The sequence below is a fragment of the Lepidochelys kempii genome, chromosome 24 (genome assembly GCF_965140265.1).
Source record: "Lepidochelys kempii isolate rLepKem1 chromosome 24, rLepKem1.hap2, whole genome shotgun sequence".
Lineage (NCBI taxonomy): Eukaryota > Metazoa > Chordata > Testudines > Cheloniidae > Lepidochelys > Lepidochelys kempii.
This window is the reverse complement of record NC_133279.1, coordinates 7,377,644-7,392,948: the sequence shown is the minus strand read 5'-3', so window position 1 is coordinate 7,392,948 and position 15,305 is coordinate 7,377,644. Positions and strand designations below refer to the sequence as shown.

General features: G+C 61.9%; 1 protein-coding gene across 1 annotated transcript; it reads left to right on the top strand.

Moving 5' to 3' along the window:
- The first annotated feature begins 791 nt into the window (after window positions 1-791).
- CEACAM3 (CEA cell adhesion molecule 3) lies at window positions 792-5,984 on the top strand. The gene is made up of 5 exons (XM_073322541.1): window positions 792-908; window positions 1,644-2,012; window positions 2,805-2,903; window positions 3,126-3,217; window positions 3,804-5,984. The coding sequence occupies exons 1-5, from the start codon at window positions 854-856 to the stop codon at window positions 3,849-3,851; spliced, it is 663 nt and encodes a 220-aa protein (XP_073178642.1). The 5' UTR covers window positions 792-853; the 3' UTR covers window positions 3,852-5,984.
- Window positions 5,985-15,305: the final 9,321 nt, after the last annotated feature.

Genomic DNA, 15,305 nt, shown 5'->3' with positions numbered 1-15,305 from the left:
GTATGGGGGTGTGGGTTGGGGTGTATGGTGTGTATCGTGGGGGTGTCTATGGGTGTGTGTATGGGGTGTCTGGGTGGGTGGTGTGTGTGTGTGTGTGTATGGGGGTGTGGGTTGGGGTGTATGGTGTGTATCGTGGGGGTGTCTATGTGTGTGTGGGTGTGTGTGTGTGTGGGTGGGTGGACACACGTGGGCCCACAGGCGGGGCGGGATCAGGCTGCTCAGCCCAGCTCTGTGTCTGTCTGTGCCCAGTGGCCTCACACTCTGTCCTGTTCCCCCCCAGCCCCGGCCCATCCTGCTGGGGGGGGGCTTTGGCTTCCCGTCAGTCTGGGCTCTGCCCCCCCCCCCCCGCAGGGGTCTCCCTGTGCCCCCCACTCCCTAACGGGGGGTTTGTTTCCCACTTCCCACGGGTGACTTCCAGGGATGAGCCCCCCCCTCCACACAACCTCCACTGGGAGGCAATATCTGGGGGGAACAGGGGTAGTAGGATTCCTGGAGGCTGGGGGGCCCTGCCCCCTTTCATGCACCAGCCCCCCAGGGGCCGATTTCTGTGCTGTGTGACACCCCCCCCCACACACACACACATCTCCCAGGGCCAGGCCCCTGTCGAAGGAGCAGCGGGGGCTCGGATTGCTGCACCCCCTCGCCCCCGTGTCTGGGTGGGGGCAGAGGGAGGGGCGGGTGAGTCCCTCCCCCTGGCAGTGGAGACAGGCAAGGCTGGGAGGGGCAAGGGAGGTGCTTTGTGTCAGCTCCACTCCCTCCCACTTCCCCCGTCTCTTCTCTTTGCCCCCAGCTGGGAACCAGGCGTCTCTGCTGTCCCGACAGGTCCCGGCGGGTCCCGCAGCAGCGAAGGACGATGGGGCGAATCCCCCACAGACCAGGCGGCCCTTGGACAGGGATTCTCCTGGCAGGTCAGAGAGGGAGAACGTGGGACCCAGGTGTCCGGGGCAAAAAGGGCTGCAATAAGAACCAGTGTCAATGAAAGCGGGGGGGCTGTGGGTCGGGACTCAGGGGCACCGGCAGAGCTGGGCTAGGGGCACCCCACGGCTGGAGTAGCCGGAGGGGGGCTCTGACGCTTCCTTTCCCAGGCTGGGTCCAACCCCACCCTCCCCCGAGGCTGTGCCCCAAAGCCGCGGGGACACGCACAGAAGCCCCGTTGTGTCCCACAGTGGGGATCAGCTGTTTGCTTGTGTCTCTCTGTGCTAGAGAACTGGGGGACACAGGCAGAGACCCAGGGACCAGGCAGCCCGTGGGGGGGCGGGGGGATAAGGGAGAAGACTCTTCCCCCCCCGCCCCCGGGTTCCTTCCTCCAAAGCAAAGGGGAAGTGAGCGGAGGAGGCTGGGAGGGGAAATCTGAGGCCGGAGGGGCCCCGTGGGACTGCCCTGCCTGTGGGTCCGGACTTCAGGGTCCCGGCCCAGAGACGCCTCCCCTGCGTCGAGGCAGGTCTGGCTGCAGCAAAAGGCGGCGGGGCGGCACCTGGAGAGGGGTCCCTTGCAGCTGAGAGGGTGGAGCCGGGGTGTGGGGACCCAGGTGTCCCGGACACCAAGGGCTGTAATAGGGGACAGTGCAAATGCAAACGGAGGGGCTGCAGGTCGGGAGTGAGGGGCACCAGTTGGTATCTGTCTCTCTGGTCTCCCCCCTGCAGCCTCCATCCTGGGCTCCTGCCTCCAGCCGGTGCAGGCCCAGACCCCGGTGACCATCGTCCTCACCCCACCAAGCCCCGCGGTGGGAGGGGGCGTCCGCCTGGCCCCGCAGAATCCGCCACAGGACTTCGTGCTCTGCAGCTGGTTCCGATCAGCGACCGTCACGGATGGAAACAGCCAGATCCTCACCTACTACCCACAAACACCCCCCGTCCAGACCAAGGACTGGGCCCACACGGGGCGGGAGACAGCGGGGCCGGGCTGCGCCCTGCACATCGCAGGGTTAACGCTCAAGGACACCGGGAGCTACGCAGTGCTGATTCAGAGCCCGACTAGCCCTGCCCTCGCCACGGTGCATCTGCCCGTCTCTGGTAAGTGCCACCCCCGGACCCTGCCCCTTCCCCATCCCTGCCCCAGCGATGGGCTCCGGGCCTCTCCCCCGGGGATGAGCCTGGCTGGGTCATGGGGGGGACCTGTCCCCAAACACAGACCCTGCCCTGTATGTGGCATCCCACCCCCCCTGCCCCCAAGAGATGATGACCCCCCCCAATACACAGAGATGTGGGGCTCTGGGCCCCCAGACGCCCGCTCCCTGAGCTGGGAGCCAGGACTGAATATGGATGGGGAGTGACCCCCCCCCCAACAGCTGCTGCTGTCGCAGTTGGTACAATCTGTATTAACCCCATTGTGCCGGCTCCACAGACCTCCCCACGCAGACCCCACTCCCCTGCCCTGCCCGGATCGAACCCAGGAGTCCTGGCTCCCAGCCCCCCCTGCTCTAACCCACCAGCCCCCACTCCCCTCCCAGAGCTGGGGAGAGAACCCAGGAGTCCTGGATCTCAGAGCCCCACTCTTTCCCATGTTGCTGTGTAGCCCTACAATAAAGTCTCTCTACTGCCACCAGGGAGCTGGGTCTGAATCCTCCACAGGGCTGTGGGGCAGGAGCCCCGTAGAGCAAGGGCTCCCCTGGGGTTGGGGTGGATCCAACTGCTCCCCCAGTGACGCTCTCTCTGTTCCCAGATGGAAGAACGTGCCGCAGACACAGGGATCCCAGTGCTGGCACCAATGCCCCAGTGCGGCACTAGGGACCCAGGCTGCAGGGAGCGGCGTGGGGGGATTGTTACTGACCGTGTGATCCAACCCTCCCCACATCTCTCCTCCAGACACCCCTCGTCCAGGTCTCTCTGCCGGGGCCGTTGCTGGGATCGTCATCGGGTCACTGGTGGGTGCGGCGCTGGTCGGAGTCGGGGCCTATTTCCTCTGTGAGTAACACCCGGCCGCCCTGGGAGAGCCAGGACTCCTGGGTTCTCTCCCAGCTCTGGGAGGGGACTTGGGTCTAGTAGTTAGACTGGTGGTTGGGGGGAGGAAGCCAGGACTCCTGGGTTCTCTCCCTGGCTCTGGGAGGGGAGTGGGGTCTCGTGGTTAGAGCAGGGGGGGCTGGGAGCCAGGACCCCAATTCCAGCATCTCTGATGATTCCTCCCAGACTCTCGCTGCCGGAACGAGACCCCCAAGGAGAACGGGGCACCCGTCCTGGTGTACGAAAACCTGCCCCTGACAGCCAGGCCAGGGCCAGTGGTGAGTGACAAGGCTCCAGTCCCGCCCCTTATTCCAGTCACGCCCCTCCTGAGTCCCGACCCGCAGCCCCCAGCCAGTTTACCCTGTCCCCTTTGGGCGGGGGTGGGGGAGAGTTACACAAACCCTGGGTCCCACTGACTCTCCCAGGGTCCCTCCCCCCACCCCGAGCTTGGCTGGAGGGGTGGGGGGGTCTCTATGGTCCGGTGCTAAAGCCCCTCTTGCCTCTGTCTCCCCCGGCCCAGCCCGGGAGCCCCCCTGACCCCAGCCGCGCACCGGCCCCTTGCGCTGTATCCTCCCCCTGAGGAGGGTTCGGACCCAGTGGGGGGAGGGGGGAGGTGCCCCCCAGAAGCCCTATGGCTGAGAACAGGGCTGGTTAACACATCCCAGAGCAGGGGGGAGCAGAGTGAGCCAGAAGGGGACCAGCCGGGAGCCTCAGGGCTGAGGGGAGGCGCTATGGGGGGCCCAGCACTGGGAGGGGGAGGATGGGCCCCTGGTGTAGGAGGGGCTGTTGGGGCCCCATGGGGGGGGGAGGGGACTGGGCCCTCCCCTGGGGCGTCTCTGGCTGAATCGTCCCCGTTTCCCCCAGACGCTGCAGCCCCAACAGCAGGACGTGTACAAGGAGCTGAAGAAGTGATGCCCCTCCTGCCCCCTCCTGCCCCCTGGTGCATGCTGGGAGGGGCCCGGTGCATGCTGGGAAAGGCGCGTCCCCGAGCCTGGGTCCCGCCGCCCAGGGACGTCCCGCCAATGAAGCGTTAAAGGGCAGGAACAGCCACCGCCCGGCCCGGGGGGTCCGTCCGTCCAGGCTGCTTCCCTGGGGCCCATCACCGCAGCGTCTGGGCCCCTCCAAAGAAATCAGAAACTCGGTGCCTGTGAGTGGCTCTGGTGCCATTGTGCCCAGCACAGTATTTGGGAGCCCACCTCTGCCACCGGCTTGGTGACATGCCGTTTTCTGCCCGCCTGACCTGAGCCTGGCGCGCTGAGCTATGTCCCACCCCAGGCGGCGGGAGCTCCCCACTGCACAGAGGGGCCCGGGCAGCTCAGTGACCAGCCTGGGTCCCACGGGGAGTCTGTGGGGCTGCAGGGACTCAGACCCGGGTCTCCCCAGTGCCCCACTGGTGCCCAAACCAGGGCCAGGGGTCCCCGCCCAGGGCTTCCCCCCCATCCTGCCTCCAGTGCCCGGCCCTGTGTCTTCTCCTCCCTGGGGCAGTTCTCCCGTGCAGAGCTGTGAACAGCGATGCTGACCCGCCTGGCTGGGACCCGGGACCCCTGGCGGAGGGCACAGGGCGCCGAGGGGCTCATGGGACCCCCAGCTCTGACGTCTACAGACCAGCCCCCAAAGGGGCTTTTGGGGTCCCTGCCCAGAGCTGGCATCGCTGGGCACGGTGACCATGGCGAGCCGAGTGCCTGGGGTCACATCTGGGGCTGTGTGTCTGGCCTGGATCTCAGGGGCTGGTTCCAGCCGGGCAGCGGGAGGCGCCAGGCCCGTCCCTGGCAGACAGGAGGCACCGGGCTGTTCTCTCTGTGCCCGGCTCCGGGGGAGCTGGGTGGTGCCGAGCTTGCTAGGCGGCTGGTTCCACCCGGAGCCAGGCCCCAGCAGCGTCTGCCCCAGCTCCAGGGAAGCAGCCGGCAGGGAAAAGGGCCCAGTGCAGGGGGCAGGCATTTCTGAGGACAGACGCTGGCTTGGTGGGAGCTATCGCGGGGTGCGGGTTGCACCCAGGGTCCTGCCCCGAGGGGAGGAGCTGCCAGCGGGTTTGTCTCCTGCAGAGAGCATTGGAGCCCGGGCGGCTGGGGGCCGGATGCTGGGGGGAGCTGAACCCGCAGGAGCTGCCAGAGGCGGGTTCGGGACATCGGGACGCTGGGAAATGCGTCCCCAGTTTGTTCTCCATGTTACCCATTGTCCCATTAACTCCATGAGAACATAAGAGCAGCCAGAGTGGGTCAGACCCAAGGTCCATCCAGCCCAGTGTCCTGTCTGCCAACAGTGGCCAGTGCCGGGTGCCCCAGAGGGAATGAACAGAACAGGGAATCGCCCAGTGATCATCCCCTGTCGCCCATTCCCAGCTCCTGGCAAACAGAGGCTAGGGACACCATCCCTGCCCATCTTAGCGAATAGCTATTGATGGACCAATCCTCCAGGAACTTATCGAGTTCTTTTTTGAACCCTGTTATAGTCTTGGCCTTCACAACATCCTCTGGCAGGGAGTTCCACAGGTTGACGGTGCGTTGTGAGAAGAAAGACTTCCTTGTGTTTGTTCTAAACCTGCTGCCCGTTACTGTCATTTCTCGATCCCTAGTTACGAGGAGTAAATAACAGGAGCCTCCAGCGGCTCCTTCTCCAGCTCTGGGCTCCGGTCAATAAACTCAGCCTGGTTGTTTCTGTAAGGCCTGGCCATGCTGGGGCCGAGTGGGGCGCTGGCTGGGGAGTCACAGTCACATACTGGTATGCATCCGATGAAGTGAGCTGTAGCTCATGAAAGCTTATGCTCAAATAAACTGGTTAGTCTCTAAGGTGCCACAAGTACTCCATTTCCCTTCCCACTCTCTCTTGCCTATTTAGACTGTAGGCTCTTTGGGGCTCCTGTCTTACTAGAAGCTTGTACAGCACCTAGCACAATGGGACATTGATCTCAATTAGAGCCTCTATGTGCTACTGCAATACAAATAAAGTAGGTTTCAGAGTAGCAGCCGTGTTAGTCTGTATCCGCATCCGATGAAGTGAGCTGTAGCTCACGAAAGCTTATGCTCAAATAAATTGGTTAGTCTCTAAGGTGCCACAAGTACTCCTTTTCTTTTTGCGAACCCTTTAGCTCTCACCTTGCAGGGGGGAAGGGCCCAGGCCATCAGTTGCCAGAAAACAGGGTGTCAGCCATTCTCTGTGTCCAGACCCCTGCACACACCTGCCCTCTAGGGCTCTGCAGTAATCATACACCCTTACCCCACCACCTAGATACTTAAGAACTGCATAGGGGAAACTGAGGCACCCCCACACTATTCAGAGGAAACATTGAGAACAGTCCCACTTCGTCACATCTCTGCCCCCTTCGAGACCAAACTGAGTGGGGTCACTTTAGCCAGTGACCTGGGAAGTTCGAAGCCACCATGGATGCCCCAGCATCTCTCCCATTCCTTGGTAGGAGTTACACCAGGCCCTTCCAGTTTCACGCTCTCCCTTAGGTCGGGGGTGGTCGATAGCACTCGCAGGCCGCATGTGGGAAGGCTTATGTAGCCCATGCCCTTTGGCCACCCCCAAAACTCCAGGGGGTCAAACTGGGATTGGGTCTTCTCCCCAACAAGCTGGCCAAACACAGCCACTTGGTTATAGGACTGTTTAACTTTCTTAACAGCTTTCACTCCATCTGAGACCTTCTCAAAGCTATCCACACTGGATCTTTCAACAGGAAAGTCAGTGGATCCATTCACAACAGAAAATTTCTGGCTGTTAGGAACTGAAACTTTCTTGATTAAATCACTTTCACACCCTTCAGTTGCAGTAAACTGCTTGCAAAGACTCCATGAGGATTCCTTTCCCTAGGGGCTTTTCTATGCAACAATTCACCCCGCACAGAAATTCTGCTTTTACCCTCTTCACCGAGGGCTTGCTCTAGAGGAACACTTTCCTGAGCAACAACAGACTCTTTCTGGGTCTCCCTTACATCCAGAATTACCTCTGGCCCATCCGGCGGATTCCTGCACAATCCCCTTTCAGGCAAACTGACAGACTTCCTAGATAAAAGGTTAGAAGCCTTCTCCTTCCCTTTGCCACACAACAAGTTCAGGAATCTTTTCCTTCTTGCTACAGGTTTCCACACCCTCAGTAGGTAACACAATCACATCACCTTCATGCTCTCCTTGTGCCCTGGCTAGGATCTCACCCTGATTAGACAAAGTTGCTCCACCCTTTCCCAACAACACAGTAGCAACAGGCAAAATACAAGCACCAGAATTGTCTGGACTCTGAGATTTTACATAGACACTAACTGGTCTATGCGACCTCGTTACAGGGCCATTCTCCCGAGCAGACACAAACTTAGGGCCCTTCCCTTCCTGGGCTTTAGCTGAATCCAGAACAAACTCTGAGACAACTGCACGACCCTCAACCATCACAGGCTGAAAGGCCCCTTCTGTCTGCTCCACAGACAAAGAAGAGCCGGACACCCTTTCTCCTTTCCCAGACTCACAGACTCATTCCCCTTGTCCCAGCGCACAGGGCTGGTCACAGACAACTGCTTAAAAACCGGGATAGCTCCCACCACAGGCAAGTCAACACCCCTGACAGACACACTGTCACAAATCTCCACCCAGGTAACAGGTAAGGTCCAGGGACACTCATCTTCCACTCTCCTCGCCTTCCCACCCTGCTGACTAGACACAGCCATCAGCTCACAAGGCTGCCTAGGCTCATCCAGACTTTCCTTAGCAAGCACCTTGCCACTCCCAACAGATCCCCTGCCCTGCCTGTGTCTCCCCCCACTCAGCTGGGGTCTCAGCTCTCACCGTGCTCAGCGCTACCCTTGCTGTCCCAGTGGGGTAGCAGCGAGCTTGCTGCTTTCCTCACTGCATCAGAGCCAGCGTGAGCCCTCTGAGCCCCCCCACTCCGGTGTGCAAGGGGGCGGGGAGCGTCTCTCTGTCCCACCCAGCCCCAGGGGTCTGGTTATGGGCAGGCAGGTATCCTGAGCCTAGAAGCTCCTCCCTGCTGCCAGCCAGGTCATCTGCATTTTCACTGACCATTTTCCTCTCCGCCGATTGGTTCCCTGGATTCATATTCAAACCCTTGGCAGTTACCGGAGCAGGGCCTGGATCCTGTCCCAAAGAGACACAGTCACCCCACAACAGGGTCTCACAGCTGATATCCCGGAGAACCCCACCGACCAGCCAGCCCCACCTCTCCTGGGTCTGCACAGGGATCTGGGCCATAGGCAGCGCGAGGGGCTTCGTCCCTGGGACCCTCACCCAGCGCACACAGCCCCTCAGCATCTGAGGCTGCACCACCAGGGGTCTGACAACCGTTCTCTCTGTCCCAGGATCTCGCCACCCCAGGAATGTCTCCCGATCGACTGTCACCTTCCGCTCCCACTGGGGGTCCGAGGGGCCTGGCCCCAGGAAACTCCACACAGACATATAGGTTGGGGTCAGGAGTGGGAGCCCCACCCATCTGGCTGACGGAGTCTATGGCCTCAGGACCCAGGAAGGGAGCTAGACACCGGGGCTTTTCCGCAGGGTCCCCCTGGTTCAAATCGCCAGCCTGCTCAAAGGCAGTGAGGTGGCATCCACATTCCCGCCCCCCTTAACCAGGGGCAGCAATTTAGTCTCGAAGTTCCCTGTGGAACTGGCCCCCCGGGGTCTATCCCCACTCACCCCGGGGAGGTCCCCTTGGCCTCTCCGCTCCACCATTGCCAGTTCATGCTGCTGCGTCTCCTGCAGCTCTTTCTCGGGCTCTCGCTGTCTCTCACGGTCCTCTTGCTCTCTCGGACTCAGCTCCAATCCCGTCCGTCTCTGATCCCCCGATGGGGAACCCGATCGTGAAGACCCTCGTCTGGTCGGGGACAGGAGTCTTGGGGATGCCTGGCTACTACTCCAGCTGCTCCCAGATCCTGCTATAGCCCCATTTGGGGTCAGGAATCTGTTCCTTAGAGCGGTCATCCTCCTCCAGCTGCACGATTAACTGTGCTTTGGTGAACTTTCCAATGCGCAACCCTTCCTTTCTGCACAGGGTTACAATGTCCTTCTCAAGGAGACAGTGACAGGCCATCACTCCGCTCTTCCCAAGCTGTTGTGGACTCACAGGCCTGTGTGCTCTCAGCTCCCCACGGTTTCCAGGGAGAACCCCTAGTGTGCCAGCCCTTCTCGAGGTCACCTCCTCTTTGCCAGGGTCGAGCTGCAGACTCCTCTGCCCCTGGGACTGCTCGCTGCAATCCCCCGGGGGACCCTGTTACCGCAAAAGTCCTTCTCTCTGGTCACACACTCCCAGGGTTTAACCGCCCCCTGAAACCGTCTCTCTCTGAATCTTCAGCACGCCTGGTCCCTGTCAATCCCCCTTCGTTTTACTGCTCCCCAGTCACTCACTGCAGGAAGTGCCGTCCACGGGGTGCAGTACATCCCACCTTTGCCACCAGTTGTCACGGAGTCCCCCTGGGCGATGATCTGGAACTGCTCCCCATGAAGCCAGTCAGGACTCTGGGGAAGTCTCCTCTCTGTGAGCAGCCTGTCTGCAGGACACACAGCTCATCCGGCTTACACCTTCCTGGGTCTGACCTCGGAGCATTCAGCCTCCTCTGCCCCTCCGTGCGCTTCCCACAGCGAGTCCGCTCAGGCGGGGCTCCTGGGGAAGCCAGAGGGTCCTGCACCCCAACTTCGCAGACAGACGTGACTCTCAGCCAGCCAGTAAAACAGAGGTTTATTAAACGACAGGAACATGGTCTAAAACAGAGCTTGTAGGTGCAGAGAACAGGACCCCTCAGCTGGGTCCATTCTGGGGGGCAGTGAGCCAGACAACCACGTCTGCCCTTCACTCCATGTCCCAGCCAGCCCCAAACTGAAACTCCCTCCAGCCCCTCTTCCTGTGGGCTTTGTCCCTTTCCTGGGCCAGGAGGTCACCTGATTCCTTTGTTCTCCAACCCTTTAGCTCTCACCTTGCAGGGGGAAGGACTCAGGCCATCAGTTGCCAGGAAACAGGGTGTTGGCCATTCTCTGTGTCCAGACCCCTGCACACACCTGCCCTCTAGGGCTCTGCAGTAATCATACACCCTTACCCCACCACCTAGATACTTAAGAACTGCATAGGAGAAACTGAGGCACCCCCACACTATTCAGGGAAACATTGAGAACAGTCCCACTTAGTCACAACCCTCGGCCCCTCCCACCGGGTATTGCTCCACCAGCCGATTGCCCCATTTCCTGTGGGCTCTCCCAGAGCGATCGGCTCCGGCTCTCGGCAGACTCAGGCAGCGTCAGTCAGGCCTGAGTCACATGTTCAGGGTTTTTTGGGAGGCCTCCCAGCATGCACCAGGCTCTCCTTGGCATGACTCTGGCTCTCGATTCGCGCTCCCACAACTCCTGTCCCAGCCGGGTGGACACGCCCCAGGCTGGCGTTGGGCCCCGGGTACTGGCTGAGTGGGAGCTCCCAGGACACAGGTTCACGGCGCAGAACAGGGAAAACGGGCTCTGGATGGTACCGAGTGGCCGGGCTGCCCCCAGCAGCGCACGGCAGAGGAATCAAGGTCCTGGCGGTAACTGGGCACAGGGCCGTAACACACATGAGCGCCCAGACTCACCCGGGTTCCGGGCCAATCACCGGCTGGTCAGCGAAGGGACGCGCCACAGAGCTCACACGCCCGGCGTTCAGGAACGCCTCTGCCATGGAGCCCCGTGGGGAATTCCCCACTGCGTCGGGGCGCTGGGCGGTGGGTCGGGAGCCGGCCACGGGGCGAGGGCTGCGGGCGGTGCTGAGCGGAGACTCACTGGCCTGGAGGGAGGTTGCTACAGGCGTCCGTGCGGCTCGGTCTGGGAACCAGGCTCAGTCAATAGTTTATTAAGGACCGTGGCACATGACATGGGCGGGGGCAGCCGACATTTGCTGGTGGTACAAAGTCGGGGGCAGGGGCACTGCCGGGAGGCCGGGGCCCTTACCCAGGAGGAGCTGGAGGACCCGGCAGACTGGAGCGACAGCCAGGGCCTGGACGCCGACCACGCAGGTCGCACCGGCACATGGTTCGGGGCTAAGAACAAGATTTCCTCTGCAGCTGGGAGCTCAGCGGGGCCGCGACAGAGGAGGAGAGAGCCCTGAGCGTGGGGGCAGTCGCAGGATAATGGAGAGTCCCCTGGGGATGTGGCTGTGAGCACGGCAGGCCTGGGATGGCTCAGGTCTGTCCTGCAGCACGGCTGGATTAGTCCCACTGGCCGCGCCCTGGTGAGCCCTCGGCTGGGAGCAGGCGGCTGCTCTGTCCCCCGGGTGGAGAAAGGGGAAGGCAGCCGGGAGCCGGTGCAGAGGCGCTGCCTGGCTGGGCAGGGGCTGGAGGGTCTGTCCTAGGAGCGGGGCCTGGCAGCTTGGCTGTTTAGGTGGAGGGGGGGTGGGAGGGGACTGAGCGCTCGCAGTAACTGCAGTGGGGGTGTAACTCCCCGGGGTGTGTGTGTGGGGGGGAGAGTTCAGCCCAAGGACCCCAATGCCACAGACCAGGCTGGACACTACAGGGTTTCTAGCGTTACCAGAGAGCTGGACAAACTGACGGGTGGGGCTTGTGATGGGGCTGGGCCAGGCCAAGGGCAGGGGCTGGGCTCAGCATCTCCGGGGTCACGCCTGGTTTACATCTTAGGTTGCTAATGCTCATGCTTCAGGGTCTCAGCCAGCTGCCGGCAGGGGTCAGGCAGGGATCTCACCCCTGTGTATTCTGGGAGGTTTTTATCTCCTTCCTGCAAAGCATGGGGGGTGGCCTGGCCTGGGGATGGGCTCTGCGGGGCTCCGAGTGTCTCTCTCTCTCTCTGGCAGGTGCTGGGCTGACTGGTTCTTGCTCACATGCCCACTGTCCAGCGAGTCGCCATGTCTGGGCTCAGGAAGGTTTTTCCCCCCAGTCAGACTGGCAGGGCTTGTGGGGGACTCCCCTCCCTCTGCAGCATGGGGCAGGTCACTGGCCGGGGTTCTCTGGGTCTCTCTATCTCCCGCCCTGCCGCATCTGGTCCCCCGGTCCCCGCCCGTGGCACAGAATGGGCTGGGCCCCCGGGAGCAGTGACACTTTGCTCTGACTTCGGGTGCTGGATGGAGCAGGCGGGTGCTGGGGGGGGCTGGTGGCTGGTGGGACACAGGAGCTCAGATTGATGGACTGGTCCCATCCGGTCTGGCTCACTGACAGCCGAGCCCCTGGCTCACCCCCCTGTCCAATGGGGGCACACGGCCAGGGCTGCGCTGGGTTCCTGTTACACACCCACTGCAACCACTCTGGGTTCAGCCAGGGACCATCTGGGGAGAGACCTCGGGGAGCCTCCCCGGCTGCGGGATCCCAGCATCTCTCTCCGGATGCTTCCTTGGCCCCTGGCTGGACCCGAAGGCCAAGAGGGGGCCCCTCCCCCCAGGCTGGATGCCAGCCTGTCCCAGAGCCCCGCCGGGACTAGTGACCCCCGAGGGCGGGGGGGCTGTTAGTGAACTTAGCAAAGTGGCTGTAAAAGAACAGGTGGGACTGACCCCCACACACAGCAGAGATGCTCCCCCCGCCATGCCACGATACAGGGGTCTTCCCAGCATCCACCAGGGCACTGGGGGGCCTCATCTCTGCAGCTGGTCGTACATGTCCCGCTGTCCGGGCTGCAGCATCTGGGGAAATGGGGAGGGGTCAGAGATGGCCCAGGGGAGCTGGGGACACCCCCCAGGGGGCCCACGCCCCCCACAAGGCCCCAACAGTCCCTCCCCCCAGGGGCACCTTTCCTCACATTCCCCCCTGCTACCCTATAGCCCCCCCCCAACGCAGGGTCCCCTCCTTTTCCCTCCCTCCCACAGGGCCTGCATGGGGGCAGCTCCCCTCTCTGCTCATAGAGTTTGGACCCCCGATGCGCCGCACTGGGGCCCGCAGAGAGAGAGCCCCCCCACCCCCCCCCGAGCCCCCAACCCCTCCTGTACAGGCACTAACGTCACCCGGGGGCACTGGTGCCAGCACTGGGATCCCTGTGTAAACAGCCACCCCCACACCAGAGGCAGCCGCATCTCCGTGGCTGGGCGATGCCGGCAGGGCCGGGGGCAGCGCTGGCGGGGGGGCGGGGCTGCAGTTACTCACAGGCCAGCGTCTCGGCGCTGGGCTCGCTGCGGTTGGTGCTGACGGGGGTCCCGACCTCGCACTGGTGGGCGCCGGCATCGCCCCGGGTGACACCCTGCACCGGGAGGGTCCGGTTGTCAGGGGACAGCCCCAGCCGGTCACGAGTCGGGCTCTGTATCTGCACCGCGTAGCTCCCGGTGTTGCTGAGCGTTAACCCCGCGATGTGCAGGGCGCAGCCCGGCCCCGCTGTCTCCCGCCCCGTGTGGGCTGGGCCGGGGGTCTGGACGGGGGGTGTTTGTGGGTAGTAGGTGAGGATCCGGCTGTTTTCATCAGTGGCGGTCGCTGGTCGGTACCAGCTGCAGAGCACGAAGCTCTGTGGCGGATTCTGCGGGGCCAGGCGGACGCCCCCTCCCACCACCGGGCCCAGCAGGGTGAGGACGATGGTCACTGGGGTCGGGGTCCGGGCCAACACCAGCTGGAGGCAGGATCCCAGGACAGAGACTTCGGGGGAAGGAAAGTCTCAGTTGGGCAGCGATGGGCCGCGGTGTTGGAGATCAGTCGGGGCCTGGGGGGACACAACCACCAAGTGCCAGACCAGGGGGGAGCAGCCACCCAGCTAGACCTGGCCGGAGAGTGCGGGGCACGGGGCAGACCCTGGGCCGGTCCAGGCCCAGACTTCCAGAGCTCAGCCCCCAACTGAGAGAACCTGCTCTGGGCCCTGGGGAACGAGACCCCCAGGCTGGGCTGCACCAGGGAGACAGACAGCAACGTCGAGCTGGTGACAGCATCGTCCCGAACACCTTCCCCAAGGGACCCCAGCCTGGGCGGGGTGTGTGTGTGTGTGTTTAGCTGTGTGTGTGCACAGCGGTATCTCTGCGGCTGTGTGTATCTTTGTGTGTGTGTCTGGGTACATGCATTAGTGGTGTCTGTGTGGGTATTGCATGTTTGTGTGTGTCTCCGTGCACACATGTGTGTTTAGTGTCTCCGTTCTGTGTCAGGGGTGCGGGTGTCTGGAGACCCAGCGTTGGGTGTCACTCCCCAGTCGCAGAGCAGAGGGCAGGGTGGCGGGCAGGTGCTGCCGATGGCTGCATGGAGACAGGTTTCCACAAAGCTGCTGGAGGATTCAAACACATGAACCGCCCCCTCCCCGTAACGGTTCTGAGATCCCTGGACACAGGGTGGGTCAGAGCGTGGGACATGGGGGGCTGGTGCCCCCATTCGGCTGGGAGGGACAGAGAGGGATGATTAGGAAATGAGCAAGAGAGCGAGGGGCCTTGCTATGGGTCAGGATCTGGGCAGCCTGGCACAGTGGGGCGCCCCAATCTCAGATCCCACCCCCCAGGCCCTGCTCTCCCAGCCCTGAGCTCCCCTCCCACAGCTCTGCCGGTGGCCCTCACTCACAAACCGCAGTCCCTCTATTCTCATTTCCATTGTTCCCTATTGCAGGATTAGATATAGATCTTTCGTACTATAATGAAAATATCACACACTGGAACATACTTCAGTACTAAAGTGATTTGTAACCCAACACCAGCCAAAGTTGATTATTTTGAGCAACACCGCTCTATCTGCTGGGTAGCTCAGCAGAGTAGGTGCGTTCATGTAAATACAGTTTGCTCCTGAAGTCTCTTACTCTCATTCACAGAGTTCATTCAGACCCTGCTTACATGTGTAACCCGTTAGAGGCTGCAGCAGGCAAATATTCATCTCCGAAAGCATTTCATTGCTATGCAGTCTGTGTTCCGAGGGTTATTCAGAATAGGAGCTATGCTGATTTCTAGCAGCTGAAGATCTGGCCTGATCTGTGCACTGCTATAGAACCTTTCATCTGTGGATCTCAGGGTCCATCTCAGCACCCGCAGGACTGGATTAATTTTTTGTGGGCCACGGTGCCAGGACCATCGCTCCACCCCCTGCTCTGTCCACTGCTCCATTCCGACACCCCGCTCCACTCGGCCTCTTCCCCCAGAGGCCCTGTCCGCGCTCCACCCCATGGCCCCACTCGCACTTGGCCTCTTCCCTCCCAAGGCCCTGCCTGCTGTTTGAAAGGGGTGAAGGGGTGGGGAGGAACATCTGCCAGCCTGTGTTTGGGATTCTAGGCCTCATTAGCATATTCAAAGTGCCAATATCCATATGCTAATGTGCACCTAGAGGGCATTTCTGCTCAGCCCTGTGCACTCAGGAAAGTGCCCGGGTGCTCTGAAAATCCCAGTCAATGCTGGGTGCTCAGGCAGTTGAGGCTAAACCAAACACCGGCTTGGAGAGCGTGCTGGGTGCCCAAATGCCAGTGAAGCAGGCACTGGACTGCAACTCAGGAGACCTGCATTCTAGTCCCTGCACTAGCCCTGCCC